Source organism: Haemorhous mexicanus, chromosome 14 (assembly GCF_027477595.1).
Source record: "Haemorhous mexicanus isolate bHaeMex1 chromosome 14, bHaeMex1.pri, whole genome shotgun sequence".
NCBI lineage: Eukaryota > Metazoa > Chordata > Aves > Passeriformes > Fringillidae > Haemorhous > Haemorhous mexicanus.
The window spans coordinates 10,934,891-10,950,690 of record NC_082354.1 but is presented as its reverse complement, the minus strand read 5'-3'; the positions used below and the strand labels follow the sequence as shown (position 1 = coordinate 10,950,690).

The window sequence follows — 15,800 nt, the reverse complement described above, 5'->3', positions numbered from 1 at the left end:
CAACTTGATTTAGTATTTAGCAAATATCCGCACAGAGGAATAAAATCAACAAAACATCCTAAGAGCTATTCCATACCAAGTAATAAAAAGAAAACTGTATTTCAAGTGGGACAGCTATATTCACCTACGGACACAGACACAGAGATAGACACACGTATTTTTCTAGTGAAACATAAAATAAAAGAACTTGTAGACATAAAAATAATGGAATTTCATGCCAGGTAAGTGCAAGATCAGGGTGTTGCGAACGAAGAATGAGCACCACATTTTAAGAAGCCAAAAACTTTAGCAAAGCAGTCACAGTTAGACAAACCTGTCTGCCTGTATCTGATGGTGCAGATGAACCCATCGTGCATTAAATGTATTGTTTTAATAACCCCAGAAGATTCCTCGTAGGTGAAGGTGACTTGTGTGGTGTCGTAGAGGATCTCGGAGAGCCGGGACTGCTTGGTGTACTTGTAGAGGACCCTGCGGCCCGTGCCGGGGTACAGGGTCTGCAGCAGCCGCCCGTCCCTGGCCAGGTCCTGGACGAAGGCGGCGCCGCTGTCCGGAGGGGTGTAGATGTTGCGGTAGTAGCCCACGGACAGCATGGTCTGCAGGGCGTGGCGCACCATGCTGGGCATGGTCACCGACTGCAGCGACTCCGACTGGTCGTACTCGAAGATGTAGCGGCGCTGGCTGTGCAGCAGGAGCATCACGGACTGCAACCAAACAGCAACGGCACGGTCAGGGGGGGCCCAGCAATGGCTCCAGCTACTGAGCACCTGGAGCCTATGGAAATGCTGAAACAACCACTCACTCCTGTAGTTTGCTCTTACTGTTTGTACAATTCCAAGTGAAACTTTCAGCTCCAGGAGACCTGGCCAGCAAGGTGGTACTAAACAGGAGGAGAATCACAGTAAGTCTAGAGGTAAGGGCCTCTGACCTGGAAGGCAGATGTGGCTCTCAGTAGCATTTCAGCCTCATGCTGACTTGCTATGTTGCTTTGAAATATTTAGGGCATCCTCTTAGGAAGCAAAAACAGAGGGAACCTCTTCCTCACACACAGGCAGAGCATCTGCACTGGCAGATGTGTCTAGAGGAGCTGGAAAGGGGAAATTTTGTGCATGTACAAGGTGTTTAGCTTTTATTGGCATTCTGCTTATCTCCAGCACAGACCTAGCCCTTTTCCTGTATATCTTCTTTTAAATACACATGGCCCCAGAGTTCATAATATCTCCATGCCTACAGATGGATGAAAATACTCTGCAGATTCTTTGGTGTGACTACTTCTATTGCTTATTTTTAATCTTTACAAAGAATATAATTTCTGCACAGGTACTTGGTATTTGCCCTGAGTTGGTTAATTGTGGCTGGTTAATGAAATATTGTTTGCTTATCTGGCAGATGAATGTGCAAGCACAGCAGATTTTTTTCTATTGATAATTAAAGTTTGGGTTCTGTATGCCTTCTCACCCACCATGGAAAGTCACAGTGTCCCAGAGCACAGGCTGGCTGGTGAACAGTCACTGTTGAAACAAAGGTATTGAAAACACAGACTGAAAATGTATGGGGAGCTCTGTCACCTTCCCCCAGCTGCAGCAAGTGGCTTGGCTGGACCAGAGCACTGCACATTCCTTGCCTTGTCTGAGTTGTGCTGGAACACCAAACTCTTAACCCACAGCTCAAACCTACCAGGCACATAAGCAAATTTGTCAGGCTTCTGCAGGACTGAGACATCATACAAAACAAAGCCTTACAAGGAACAGCATGACTACTTTGTCATAGACTATTGGGGAAAGAAATCAGAAAAACAGGATCTTTCCCCCTCTAAGCTCAAAAATCTTCTCTGGGAAGGAAACACCTTTAAGACGAGCCCTGCAGTGTGTTAAGTAACACTGGCCCTGAGCCACTTTTCTCTGACAAATACACCAACTGCCCATTCAAAGGGCCAGAGATAGGCTCAGCCTTGGCCATCCTCTCTGCACCCCCAGCCCCCTGCCTGCCCAAGATGTGTCTCTTCCTGCCCTTGGCAGAAGACACCTGTCACCTGTACAGCAGCCAGAGAGCCCCAACATATGGCACTCCAGCTCACCCTCTGCCAACTGGTGACGGCAGCCCTTCACACCGAGCCTTTTCTGATCGCTTTATTGCTGCTCCACCAACCCTTCCCAACGTGCACTGTGTTTATTTTGTTTCCACCTTCCGTCAAGAGTCTCCAGTCTGCAGTAAACCACTGGCTGAACTCTCTCCTAGCACTGCTGAGACGCCTCTCTCTATATACTGCTCCCGTGCCTGTTTTTAAGCTGTCTGCCATTGACAGAGTATGAATAACAATATCAGAAACATCCCCAATATAACTTTAGTGCCCCTGTGTACCATTTTTACAGCACTTTGTAAAAGTGCTTTGGCTTTTTCACTATTGTCCAGGATAATAAAAAGATAGACAGTACAAGGGCTGGAGACAGAGTATCCTCTCAAGCGTATTAGAGGATACCATAAAGAGAAAAAAAAAAATTAATTCCCAATTCATCCTAATAACATTACAATAGATTTTTCAACTCTGCACAAATTGGGTTCTAATTGTTTTAAAGGATTTCAGAGGGTAGCTCATAAAATATCTAAAAATCTGTCATTTTACTAAAACAACCAGAGCCTGGTCAACCACACAGTGATTGATGCCGTATGGTGTATCCAGACAAACAGCCAGTGGCCAATTACTGGGAGCTCTGCTGGGAACAGACAAATGCTGAGCATCACCACTAGATGTCATTTCTGTCCAACAGACACACACAGACACTCATCTGTTTTGTCTGCCAGATTTTGAAACCGAGTTTGGAGTATTTGGGAGATTTTATAACGGTTTTAACTAATTGAGGAAAGTGAACAAAAAAGAGGAACTGAATCTCATCAGTAAGAATTATTTACAATGCTAATCTTATATTAAAATCTTAAATATTTGAGCTAATTTTGTAGGGGACAGAGATTTTTGAAGGTGTACAATTAACTCATCTAGTGATAAAAATGAAGAATTAAATAACTGTGAATTGGAAGCGACCTATACAATTGATTTTTTTTTTTAATGTAAGGAATTATTTGGTCTTACAAGGCTTCAGAAAACCTTTAGCAATCATTACATAATTAACACATTGAGTTATTGACTTTAATGGAGCCACAAAGTTATATTTCAATGTCTAATTTTGACAGTTCCTCATGGGTTTCTTTGGCACAAGAAACTACAGTCACGGAAGTACATTAAATAGCTGGGAGATTATTGTCCATGGTGTGAATGACTTTCCATAATTTTAATGACAAGTTACAGCATTACCAAAGCTGCTACCTGAACCAGTAAGCTTTTGCCACTGCTTCTACAAGATCAGGATTTGGCCTTTTATGCAGAATTCTAGAATGACAGTGTTAAGTTATATGACTTTATTTATAAGCTCATCATAAACTAAGAACAAACAAAGTGGTTTGGAAAGATAAGAAGCATACATCTTCCCAAAATTACAGTCCATTAGGTCCAAAGAAAAAAATTAGAGGTTCCTCCAAAAGGCACATTGCCCAAATATTTGAAAGCTGTAGAAAATGCCTGTTTACTTGTAATTTGCTAAAGAGCATACAGACAAAAAAAGCCTCGACAAATTTATCTGGAACAAACTTCTGAAGCTCCTGGGGTTTGCCAATCTTGTTAACACATGCAAGAACCACACTGCATGCAGACAAGGAGGAATCACATTTCTATGCATTTTCCAGTCTTGGTAATTTTTTTTCACTAGGTTAGGTATAAGTTTTTTGAGGATCTTAAATACATTCAAATTAAGTACAGCACAGTTTATCTTAAAAGTACACATTTGGAACTCTTTAATATACAAGTAACTTCAAAGTCACTGGATTTCCTGTGTGGATTTCCTTCTATCAGTGTTACCTCTTCTGCCCCACACCCCCCATAGCCTTTTCCTGGGTTTACAGGTTCAGAGAAAATGTTCTGCTAACTCTGAGGATATTGGACAGTCCAAGATGTTGCTATTTAAAAAACTTTGAATATGAGCTCACACTGAGTTCTGAAAGCTTTAAAAATAGAGACTGGCTTTCTGGGTTTGAAAGACAAGACCAAACAAAATGTTACTACAGATGAAGATGGTCCTCCTTGGTTTGTACAATATTTATCTCCACATTTTGTGACCATTGCCTCTAGACATACATGGAACTTAAAATATTCAGGGAATTTAGATGCAAAGTCACCACAAAAGCAGAGCAATAACTCATTTCATATCAGTATTTCCCCCCAAAATGGCCCCCATAAATACTGCAGCAAACTTTCTCCTCACAGGATCAATCCCTTGTTTAAAATACAGCATTGAATAGATAAGCTTGTGCTCATGGATTCCTAATTTTGGCTTGAAAGAACTGTTTGTGGGCAGAAAAAAGTTCTCTTTCAGGACTGTTATCTTTCTGACTGTTATCCAGAGTAGCAACATGATTTTCAGCAGTTAGGGTGTCCTTTGTTCACTTGAACTTGGACTGAGACTGGAAAGTTGTTTTGAGCTACCAATTAAACAAACCTGAGGTGCTGATAACTTTCTTCACAACTAAACTGTGTCAGGTTTGAGCAGGTGACAGGTAGGTCTGAGCATATCCTGGGACATTTTTATCTAGTGATGCATTTCTATGCATTTTCCGTTTTAAAAGCCTTAAATACTCCTGCAAGAGGCAGCATTATAATAGAGCTCAAAATATAATATAATAAGTCAATATCAGAAATAAATACAATATAGTAAATAAATATAATAAACCCTTTTTTTTTTTTTTTTTGCCTTGGCACAAACCCCACTTTTAAAATAATTTACCTTTTCTAGATATGTGTAACTCCATATTTTTCCATCTGCCCACGTTCTGGAGACGATGTTCCCACTCGCATCATACTCCATTTTCTCAGTCCAGGTTCCTCTTTGGATGTAGGTGACCAATCCAGAGTGGGAATAAGTGATATTGACCTCGTTGTACTTGCTGATGGGGGACCATAAAATGGGGCGCCCTGTCTGGTCGTACATGATTCGAAGAGTGAATTTCCGATGGTCATCATAAATCTTCCCCGTTCTGGTTACGTGGTCAAAGTCAATGGAGAGCAGGTTTCTGTTGTGGGTCTGAACACAGAGGTACAGTATGGTAAGAACACAAGGCATCCTAAGTACAGCCAGCACAGACAGGTCTGTGTCAGCCCTAATCAAAGGGAGCAAAGGTTTAACTTTGGGCCTTACTGAAGACAAGAAAAAAGATTCAGATGAGAAACAGAAAAATTGTTCCTTGCACTCAGTATATTTGGCATTACAGGATGTTTCCATGTGATAAATCCTCACCTCTGTTCTCAGCTTTTCCTGGATTTTTCTTCTTTCTTCTCAGCTGTGGATTAAATTCTTGACTACAGCCAAAGATGCACAGTTAAATCCACAAACTAAGAAAGATCGACTTTCTCACATCCTCTCTTGAGCTCTGTTAACACTGACAGGTCAGCTGGTGCTCTGGGACAGCCCTCACAGCCCAGGTCACATCCTGGTGCTGCAAAGGGCAGAGCTGTGCTGGCAGCTCCTGCAGACCCTGCTCACCAGTGTGCTCATGCCTCCTCACAAAGCCACCTCACTCCCAGGCTCCTGAGAGCCAGCAGCAGCCATGCCTGGTACTGGCCATGTTCCTTGCTGCTGCTCTCACACATCAGGGAGCAGCAGCTTGCTGTGTCTGACAGGTGGAACACAGCCCAGTGCTCAATTTGAAATCAAGTTCAGAACTGAGTCAGATTCATGAAGACAAAATACACTTACCCACTGCTATCATCATCTTTACAGGATGGCATCTTTAGATCATTCAGTCACTGGGAAGTCTCTATTAAACACCATTTAAATCAGATATATAATTTAAGGAACCATAAAATATTGTTCATTGACATGTCTTTTTCAGATCAATGCTCAATGTGCTTGTTGCATTAATTCACCACATTTTATCTGATCACTCTGTTCCCATGAATAACTTCCTTACAGCACAGACAATGCCAGTGCAGGTGTCAGCACAGAGGGGGGCTCAGTGCTTGCTCCTCTCTGAGACCTGGAGGCACAGCCATGCAGTAAAGGGTTAATAAACCCTGGTTAATAATTCAAGATGTGATTAGAATGAACATTTCTTTTTCGTTCCTCTTTCTGTTTTTAGATACAAAATAATCTGAGAATCTAGAAAAGCAGGTGTTCTTTCTTCAACTACCATTTCTGGAGTTTTATATACACACATGTCTAACTTTAATAGTGTTCCTTTACAATAGCTGTAAAATACCTATATACCCCTGTAGACTGCTGTAACTATTACAATTTATGCTCTAATGATAGTTAAGGAGCCCAAGCAAAATGTGATGCTCAGTTCAACTACATTTGCTTGTATACAGACTGATGGCTTAGGTTTAATATATTTTTTAGCAAACTTCTTAAAATTGTGAAAAAAAATCCTCTTGGTGGAAAAACAACTGATAAGCAAGCAGGAGGTGTACCCTGTGTCTTATGCATTTATGTTTCATGTACATGTTTAATGTTCTTATTGCTATTACTATCATTGTAGAATGCAGTTAGGAGAAAGAAGAGCCTTGAAAACAAATTGCTTGCAATCTGAATTTCAGAGACTATACAAAAAATAAGAATGAAAACCAAACAGAGGCAGAATCAGCAGTGAAGTGGAAAGCAGAAGTAATTGAAAACTCACAGAGTTAAAATAAGGTTAAAATACTTTCCTTATATTGCACATTTTATGTCTCATTTGTTTACTTTCTTCTATTAAAGTGAAGTTTAACACCCTTCTCAAAGCAAGACGGGATCATAGATGGGTAGGAGAACTCATCTCAATGTTGCTATTGACAAGCTGATTTCAAATCCCAGTGGCTTCATGAGATGACTCCTTCAGACACATAAACCATAGCAAGGAGCCCCCTGAGAGAGGCTGGAACTTGTGTTCTGCTATGAGCCAGGGAAAACTGGTTTCTGAAAGCAATGCCAGGTAGGAATACCAGCTAATGAAAATAGGGAGAAAATTCAGCTGACTTCAGAAATGTTAGAAGTACATAAAAAGATATATTTATTCTATATTTTTTAAACATTTGTTGACTCTACTTCCATTATGTTTTCGCCAGAAATTTTGCAGTGTAAATATCACATAAATGGGCACTTCTTTTGATTTAATTTCCACCCTGCCTGATATGTAAGTCAGATGAGATAATTGCATTCTTTCCTTGTCTGTGTTTTGATTTGAGCCAATGCAAACTCATACACCCTGGCACAGGACTTGGTCCCATCTTTAGAATTTGCTGTAAGACTGGTAAATAAAGGGAGATCATTTGCTAAGTGCAATAATGAACATGGCTGTCAAAGCCTGTGTCTGCAGGACTTTTGAACTGAGGCCAGTGAGTTACTTTTGTTGTTGTTATTAAAAAATAAAGAAAAAATTAAGACTGGCCAAGCATTCAATTTTCAATTTTGTAGACATTCAGTTATAAAGCCTGGACTGCATCCAATGCCACATTCCTCAAGTTATGCAAAACTCAGGAGGGAGCAGAGCTGCATTCTAATCAGTGTATTACTATGCATCATGCTCATCAGATTTAACAGCAGTCTTTGCTTCATTTTTAGAAGTCAATTAAAATAGCAGTTCAATTGATAAAAAAGAAGTCTTGCTAGATTAAGATTGATGTTAAAATGCCTGATTGTACATAGATTTATTATTAATATAAAATGCATACATGCCCACAGACTGTTTTATATATGTTCAGGAAGTGCTGGGGCAAGCAGTTCTTCACTTGAAGGAAACTTGTGGTTAATTTCTGTTTCCCACATTGATTTAGACCTTGAGATAAAGTTAGATGACTGCTCCAGCATTTCAGTTAACTTACTTCTGTCCCATCTCCAGAGCAGGGAATTCACACCATGCAGAAATCCAGCCTTTTAAAACCCAGTATTTCCAGCATTATTCAGAACATGCTAACAGTGGCCTCTTTCCAAAACTGGAAATAACACTAACAGAGTCACATGCTTTCAAGATGGTTGCTAATTGCTATTAGAATTAAAAAATTTAGGACCAGGCAGATAAGGAAAAGCTTTATTCTCTTTCTTCTCTTCAAGTAGGTCATCCTTTATCTCATCCCCAGCTACCTGCCTTCTAATTTATACCTTTTAGCAGTCAAAGCCATTTGTTTCACTGATGGTATCAGGACTGATTTCTAAGTAACATCTTTATACCTCATTTCTATGCTATTTTTTCTCTCTTAGAAAACTCTTCCATTGTGCTGGGTTTTTTTCTTTAACTGAGGGCTCCTGCAAGTCTGTTCATTTCCATTGAGAACTGCTCCAGTCCCCAGAGCTTTTCTTTACATGTATTTTCAGTTCTTTCTGCCCTACATTGCAAGCTTTCTAACACACTTCCTATTGTGCCAGGCATGGCATATTAAGTGTTTAAATACTTTATTTTAAAAATATAACTCACTAAAAGTTTTCAGAAGATCTGTCCAGAATCTCATCTAGCATAATGACTTTCAATGATACTATTTTTTTTTCCCAGCAGTACTCAAGGATCTGTCCAAGCCCTAAATCCATTTCATTATTTGATATACTGTTTCAAAGACACTCTAGGATGGTACTTTTGTTCCTGCTGTGCTGCATTTCCTATAATCACCAAGAAAAGAGAGCTGTCTCTGGGTACATTCCTTTGCTCTAGTGTTCCAGCTCCTTCCATCTCCACTGACTCTCCGTTCCACCAGCACACCATGCAGGCATCTCAGTGCTAAAGATGAACTCCAGGATTCAGATATTTCTGCTATTCTCCAAAGTCCTTGTTCATGGTCTTACCAGCCTCAGCAGTCCCTCTGTCCCTTTCTCTTGTGCCTATTTACATGGTGTCTCCTTTGTGCAGAACACAATTGGACTTGATGATCTTAGAGGTCTTTTCAAACATAAATGATTCTATGATTCTAACATTTCTCCTCCTTTTCACTCTAAAATCCTCCTTTCAGAGGAACCTGTGCTATCCCAGCAGGTTCCCTGACAGCTCTCAGAACAGCAGCCCTAGAGCTCAGTACAGCCAAGGGAGTCAGGACAGTCAGGACTGCAATACAGGCAGCTGGCTTGTCCTTCTGAGCAGGCAGGGACAATTCCCAAGTCCTCTTGATCTTGGGTAGGTATAAAGAGACACAGCTTACAGAAATAACAATGCAATGTTCAAGGGCTGTGTTGTTAGTGCATACTTTTAGAAGGACAAAGAGTAAAAGGCATCAGCATACTGAAATTATTCTTATGCTTGTCTTTCACCTTCCATTCTCTCTCTGGATGGAAGAGAAGGGGGAGGAGAAGGAATACATGAGTGGTTTTGTCCACCAACAGCTTATTCCAAAGGCAGGTCAATCAGCTGACCTCTGGATACCTTCAGTATTGCAATCTTTCAATTAATATCTTATGCCTCCAGACAGGATGCATTTAATCCTGACCAATTCGTGAATTTCCTTTTTTTTTTTTTTTTTTTTTTGCCAGGCAGTGTTAAAGATCACATAGACACAAGTGAAAATGCAAAAGAAATTGCAGTCAATTTCAACAATAGAAAATACGAACTGCATAATGGAGAAACTCTGCAAGATGAAGTAGTTGTATTAAACAGAATTGTGATGAACAACCAGAGCCTGGCAATGTAAGCAGAATAGATGACTGACTACATCCTTTCTGTTCACCATCTTTTTACATTAGATTCTTGTAGAAAAATGTGCCATAATGTTATTTAAGCACAAAGTCACACAGAAAGCCTCCAACTGAATAGGCAGCACGAGCCAAGCAAGCCACAGTTTGGATCCTGCCATCTTCACATGTTTGTCACAGTGCCAAGTTTAGCTACCTCCCCAGACAGGGCTAGGAGGCCTCAAACTAATTTAGAGAGGAAGGAGGCAGGAGGTGGGCAAGAAGAACTAAAAGAAGCTTTTGCTTGCAAGATCCTAAAAAGTAACTGTGACTGTCAAATCTGAACAATGCCCATTCAAACAGGTGTTTTACAGACAGTACCCAGTCTGGCCAGATCTTCCAAGTCTTGCATTTTTGATTGAGCAGTTCAAAAGCAAACAGATGGTACACTTAAAAAAAAAATCTATAGTATCTCATAATCAAAATGAGATGGTTTTGATTTTGGTGGTTTTGACAATCCAGGGATTTTAATAACCATCTCTATATTTTCAGAGCTAACAGGTGTACCTTCAGACATAATTCCTATCCAGAAAGGTTAGTCAATAACACAATATTTTTAAGGCAAAAATTCCCAGTTGTACTATTGGTACAGGCATTTTAAGTGGTATTCATGTGAAAACCAGAACTGATTTAATAAAAAACCTGTTTAGCAAAGTAGCAATCTCTTTGAGCCATGGTGTTATGTAATTAAATGCTAAATGTTGTCCATCTGTCATTGTACTCACAGGTAAAAATAAACCAACGATGCAATGCTAAAGCAAGTCTTTCTTGGAGCTGTGGTGTAACCCAGCCAGAGGGAGTTGGGGGTTTCAGAGCATGTGGCAGAGGGCAGAATTAATACACAGCCTGTCTGGATACACAGGGAGGCTCTACATCACTCTGAGTCCAAGGAAAGACACCCAAAGTGTGTCCTGCAAGAGCCTCTGCCCTGGGCAGCAGCTGGCACCCCTCAGCTCTCCCAGAAGAAAAAGGGTTGATAGATCTGAGAGAGGCAAAATGTGGCTCCAACTTTGCTGTGGTGCCAGAGTAACTATGCACTGTCCTTTACTCACAGCTTCTTACAAAGCCATAATTAAGTTCTTAGTTGAAAAAGAATGGGAAGAAAAGAACTAATTATGTCTTGAGGTCAAATCTTACAATCAAAATCAAACAGAGATCAAACATCCCTGAGACTGTCAGAGGAGTTTGGTTTTGAAATTCATGGCTGGGGCCCACCACTGATACAAAATTTTCATTCTTATGAAGTGTAACATTTCAACATGATTTTACTTCCACGACTTTCAAAGGGAACACTGCACTTACACAAGAGGAAGCCTTACCCTTAGCCTTCTCTCAAATGTAGAGATATTGCCTTTGGTCTGCTCCCTCCTTTGCCTCCATTCAATGAGATTTGAGTTATGCTCCCCAGGAAGGGAGATATTGCACTTCCCTAGCGTGGGGCTGACAACCCCTGCTAGAATGTGAGGCTCTGTGTTCAGCGTGATTTCCATTCCGCTGGCAAAGGTGACTCGCAGGGACCCATCCGGGCTGATCCGGTAGATGTTCTGGGTGTTGTCTGCCAAAAACAATAAAAATCAGGGATCAGAGAGAAGTGCAGATCTCCAGATTTAGAAACCAATTTTTAGGCACAACAGGGCTCAGTCTGTAACCCAGGGAGGTTACAGACAGCTGAGCCCCAAGCACAGTGTGAGTTGTGCAAGCTGTAACCTCCAGGCCTTCCCAAGTCTGAAGAACTTTTTATTACATTTGGCCTGATGATTTCCACTGTGAAGGTTTCCTGCAGCAGGAATAAAGAACTTTTGCTTTTAGCTTAAAAGTATGTAAAACCATAAGCTGAGTACTGACCACTGATACTGTGATGATTTAGCATTTTGCAGATCCCGACAGGAAAACGTACTGCTTGAACAACTGCAAGAGTATCTGAGGTCAAACAAGAAAGATGGTTCCCAGATATCCAGGATGACAGCCAGTCTCCCATTCTGTCCCTTTTCCCTGTGTCACTGTACAAAAGGCTCATCCTCTTCCCCATTAGCAGCAGGACCCTGGGCTGAGGCACAGGGATGATGAGCCACAAGGCTGAGGCTTGGTGCAAGAGAACAACTGGGAAGTGACTGTGGCCAGAAAAATGAATGGATCAGCAGTGGTGGCACAGTGAGCAGCTCCAGAGGCTCAGGACTGTGCCACAGAGGGCTGTTAAGGGAGCTGGGGTGACCCAGCACAGCCTCCCTCTTCTCCCCAGAACTACCAGAAGCATGTGGAGGGTCCAGAGCAGGTCTCCACTGAGAGTATATGAAGGCAACAGACACTGGAGCTCCTTTCCCTTGCCTGGGCAGTGTAATTCCTCCTCTGCAGGCAGTGCTGTGCCACACTGGCATCTGCTCAGGCTGGGATATGGAGGATCCTGCAGCTCAGCTGCCAGGGGGGCTCCAACATGAGCCTGAGTTTAGTGCTAACATACAAAACAAAAGTTTTACCCTTACAGTGAGACTGAACTCACTCCAGATAGGGAGTACCCAAAGCATCATTTTTTTTTAAGCCAGTCCACATGGAAGTAACTGAACTGGTCCAGCTCTTGAGATGTAGATACAAGAAAAATAGTAGGGTATGCCAGAAAGTAAGGATAATTGGATATAAGGATACCCCACCTGACTAGCTGTTCACAGGGTGCTTAGTGCTAGTTTGTCAGAGATATGTAAACATGTAAATTATATGAATTTATGAGACAAATACAATAATCACTAGAGCTGGTAATTTCTGGCACTGCCTGTTGTGTGCAAGCGCTTTCCTGAGACAGACTTTGATAATTTAACAACTTTGAAGAGTTTCAGATTTAAGGACAGACAGATCAGGCAGCAGACGGTGCAGAGAGCAGATGGAGTCACTTGGACAAAGCTTGGCAGGTGACAGAACAATATAATTATTTCTATCTATGCAGTGCTGTCTCTACCACACAATAGTAAAGAGGAATGCATGGGTAGCTTGTGAGGTGAGTTCTTCCTGGTTTCTTCTTATAGATCAAAACTTGAGAGAAAGAACTTCTGTAATGTGCTCAGTGACAAAGCTTTTCTACAGCAGACCTGGAAAGACATCAGAGACCTATTTCCCAGCACCTACTCTCTGAAAGCCTGAGCAATACACTGACAAAAAAAAAAAAAAACCAACAAGGACAAAAGACCTCAGATCGATTAAACTATGTAAACCCAGAACTCTGGTGATAAATCTGCAAAATCTGCTGGAGGACACTGGCACACTTCTATTGGACAGAAAGCAGGGGTTTTGAGATATATGATATTACCAGGGAAATACTGTGGTGTCTACAGGGGTTGAGTCAAAATCTAATCCCTGAGGTAGCCACTAGCAGAGGTGGGCCACATTCTCCCCCTTCCTACAAGTGCTGCCACCAGGTCACAGAGCTACCAGAAAGAATACACAGTATTGGCCAAGGAAGGCATTTCAGTGCTAAAATGTCAGTGGAACCTGTCATTCTTCTGGGAAGTACTTCTTAGAATAACAAAGCTCAGTGTTTTACAGGTTAGTGCAAGTCCTCCAAATACTGAAGCAGAAAGTAGCATGTAAAGCCTGGAGACATCAGACATTTCAATAATTAGGTTTTATCCATGGAATTCTTCTAGGAGAGGAAGAATTCACTTGTGGCTTGTTTCTAACTGGTAGCCAGCAGAATTGTAGCTGTTGGTGCTGGAACAAGGAAGAAACAAATGAACTCGTTCTAATGTGTTTTTTTTTTTTTTTTCTTTTTTTCTGGCCAACAGTAAAGAAGGCAGTCATGTCTAGTGATTAGGGAAGAAATAACAGAAATGCTTTTATTACCTTGTTTTAAAGTATATATTGTAGAGGTAGCTGAGAAGTTTGTGGCTGTGATCACATTCTCCCTGTTTGAAGTATCAAGTTCCACTCGTGTCAGTTTTTCAACATCGCTGTGGAAGCTGCTGACTTCCCCTGTCGGGAAGGTTGCGTTGGTCAGGTGGCCATCAGAGTCATACCTGCAAAATGATGTTAAAGAGCCATCAAAATACACCCCTGTTGTCATGTAGATACTCCTAAAAGCAGAAAATATAGTGAAAGAAGTAGGAAGTGCTGTCAACACCGTGCAGTAAGTAAAAAGGCAAGAATTGGTCCACTTAGTCACTCAAAATGCACTCAGTACCTAGTCTGAATTCCTGCAAGGGTTCTTTTTCAGTGGTGCTGGATGAGATACAACTGGGAATGCTATGAGAGGCTACCTACATCACTCAGCCTCTGCAGAGGTTTCTGTGCTGCTCACGGCTGGCTGGGGCTTCCCCCAGAGGGCTGCCATGCAGGAGCAAGGCCACTGGAGGTCACTCGGTGGCCAGGCATCCGACTCACCCCTGAAACGGCATTTTCCTACCCATAAGATTAAATAAAACCAGTTCTTACCCTCTGCAACACTTAAAAGCTGCCTTTTGTCACAGATGTGTGAAGCACATAATATGAGTGGTGAATGCAAAAAGGGGACCTAAAGCGTAACAACAGTGATAAAAGTCGACTGAAATCTGCAGGAAATAAGTTGCCTACATGGGTTTTGCTCTTGTGTTTTGTTTCCCATGGGTCTACTTAAATCAGCAGGAGCTTCTCTCCTAGAATCTAGAGCACTACATTTCAGTTCACCTAAACTTCATCAGTGCTAAAGAAATTCTTGTAGCTCAAGGTGCTTGATTGTGAATCAGGCCATGTTACCAAAAAGTCAATAATTAATTCCAGAGCTCTGGAACAGCATTTCTAACAGGTCATTTCAGTTCTATTAACATATTTCTTCTTTCTGATGGTTCACACAGAAACCAGCACAGACCACGCCTGGTGCTTGATATGGTTTCATAATAATGCTTCACATCTGAAAAATCTTATTGATGCTGACATGTTTTTATTCACCTAAGACAACTCACTGATATTGCAGAGTATTTGCATGAGCAAAACCAACTCATCTTCATAAAATAGAAACTTATTGTGCAGGTATGAAAGCATAATTAAGTTTTCATGTTTTATTAGTTGTCTCCTCTCACAGACCAAACCAGTACATCAGCTGGCAAACTGCACTGTTGGCAATGAAGCTCTTCCCATTCACATCAGCAAATGATCTGGCTTTGTTCTTCCCTTTCAGGTATTGGCATAATTTCTCTAGGATCTTTAGTTGCCCCTAATTAGTCAGACAAAATCTATATGTCACAAGAAGTATTGGTGAAAAAATATCAGGATTTTTTTGTCTTCTCTCCAATAGAAAAAAAAAAAATAGAGTTGCTATTCTTTTCCAAACAAACACTAGAGAATGAACTAGTGACCATCTTGTGGGTTTTTTTTGACAAATAACTTAAAATTAATCAAATGTTAAATTAAAAAAAATCTCTCTCCTTTTCACCTCTCACTGCCCTTATATATATTGTGTGACTTATTTACATTCTCCCCTTATGCTGTTTCTGTGCCTGGGAGCCACAGGCAGGGACTAAAATTGACTCAGATCACTACTTTTCATCATTAGAAAACTCCACGAACATCAGGCAGTTATATTTCATTTACTGCTTGATCAAACAGGTGTGACAGCCTGGTAGGTTATTTGGATTTGCTACTGTACCACAGAAAATCCCCCAAAACTGCATTTTTAAAGTGCAAATACAGCTGGTTTATTGCAATGTACTTGTGTTCAAGACACGGGATCCATCTTCACTAAGGATCCAGTTTGGCTGCTGATAGTGCAGCTGCTGAAATACAAAACTCCCTGCCTAGCTGAAAATGGGATGAACTGCTCCTGGCTGGCTGGCCAGAGAGGTGCTGACTCGTAATGAGACCCAGCACCTGCCAGAGGTCTCTCTGGTCCCACTGACTTCAAGGAGGACATGCAGAACAGTGTTTCAGTATTGATTCCACACCATGATCATCCAAAGGGCTTTTTTTCCCTTCCAGATTGCTCCAAGAAACTCAGCCCTCTGAGGACAGGTTCTGTCACCTTCCACATGATGAACAGCAGCACACTGGGACTCAGCTCCTGCAATGTCCTACCCATACTAATAGGGGTGGAATCATGACATATTTCTTAATGTT

General features: G+C 41.3%; 1 protein-coding gene across 2 annotated transcripts in view; it reads right to left on the bottom strand.

Moving 5' to 3' along the window:
* TENM1 (teneurin transmembrane protein 1) overlaps positions 1 to 15,800 on the bottom strand; it is a 232,666-nt gene that overhangs the window by 8,786 nt on the left and 208,080 nt on the right. For both annotated transcript variants that reach the window (XM_059858916.1, XM_059858917.1), the window contains 4 exons: positions 13,557 to 13,729; positions 11,048 to 11,283; positions 4,830 to 5,126; positions 314 to 701 (listed from right to left, as the gene is read on the bottom strand). In XM_059858916.1, the coding sequence (XP_059714899.1) occupies positions 314 to 701; positions 4,830 to 5,126; positions 11,048 to 11,283; positions 13,557 to 13,729 (1,094 nt within the window). The remainder of the gene's footprint in view (positions 1 to 313; positions 702 to 4,829; positions 5,127 to 11,047; positions 11,284 to 13,556; positions 13,730 to 15,800) is intronic.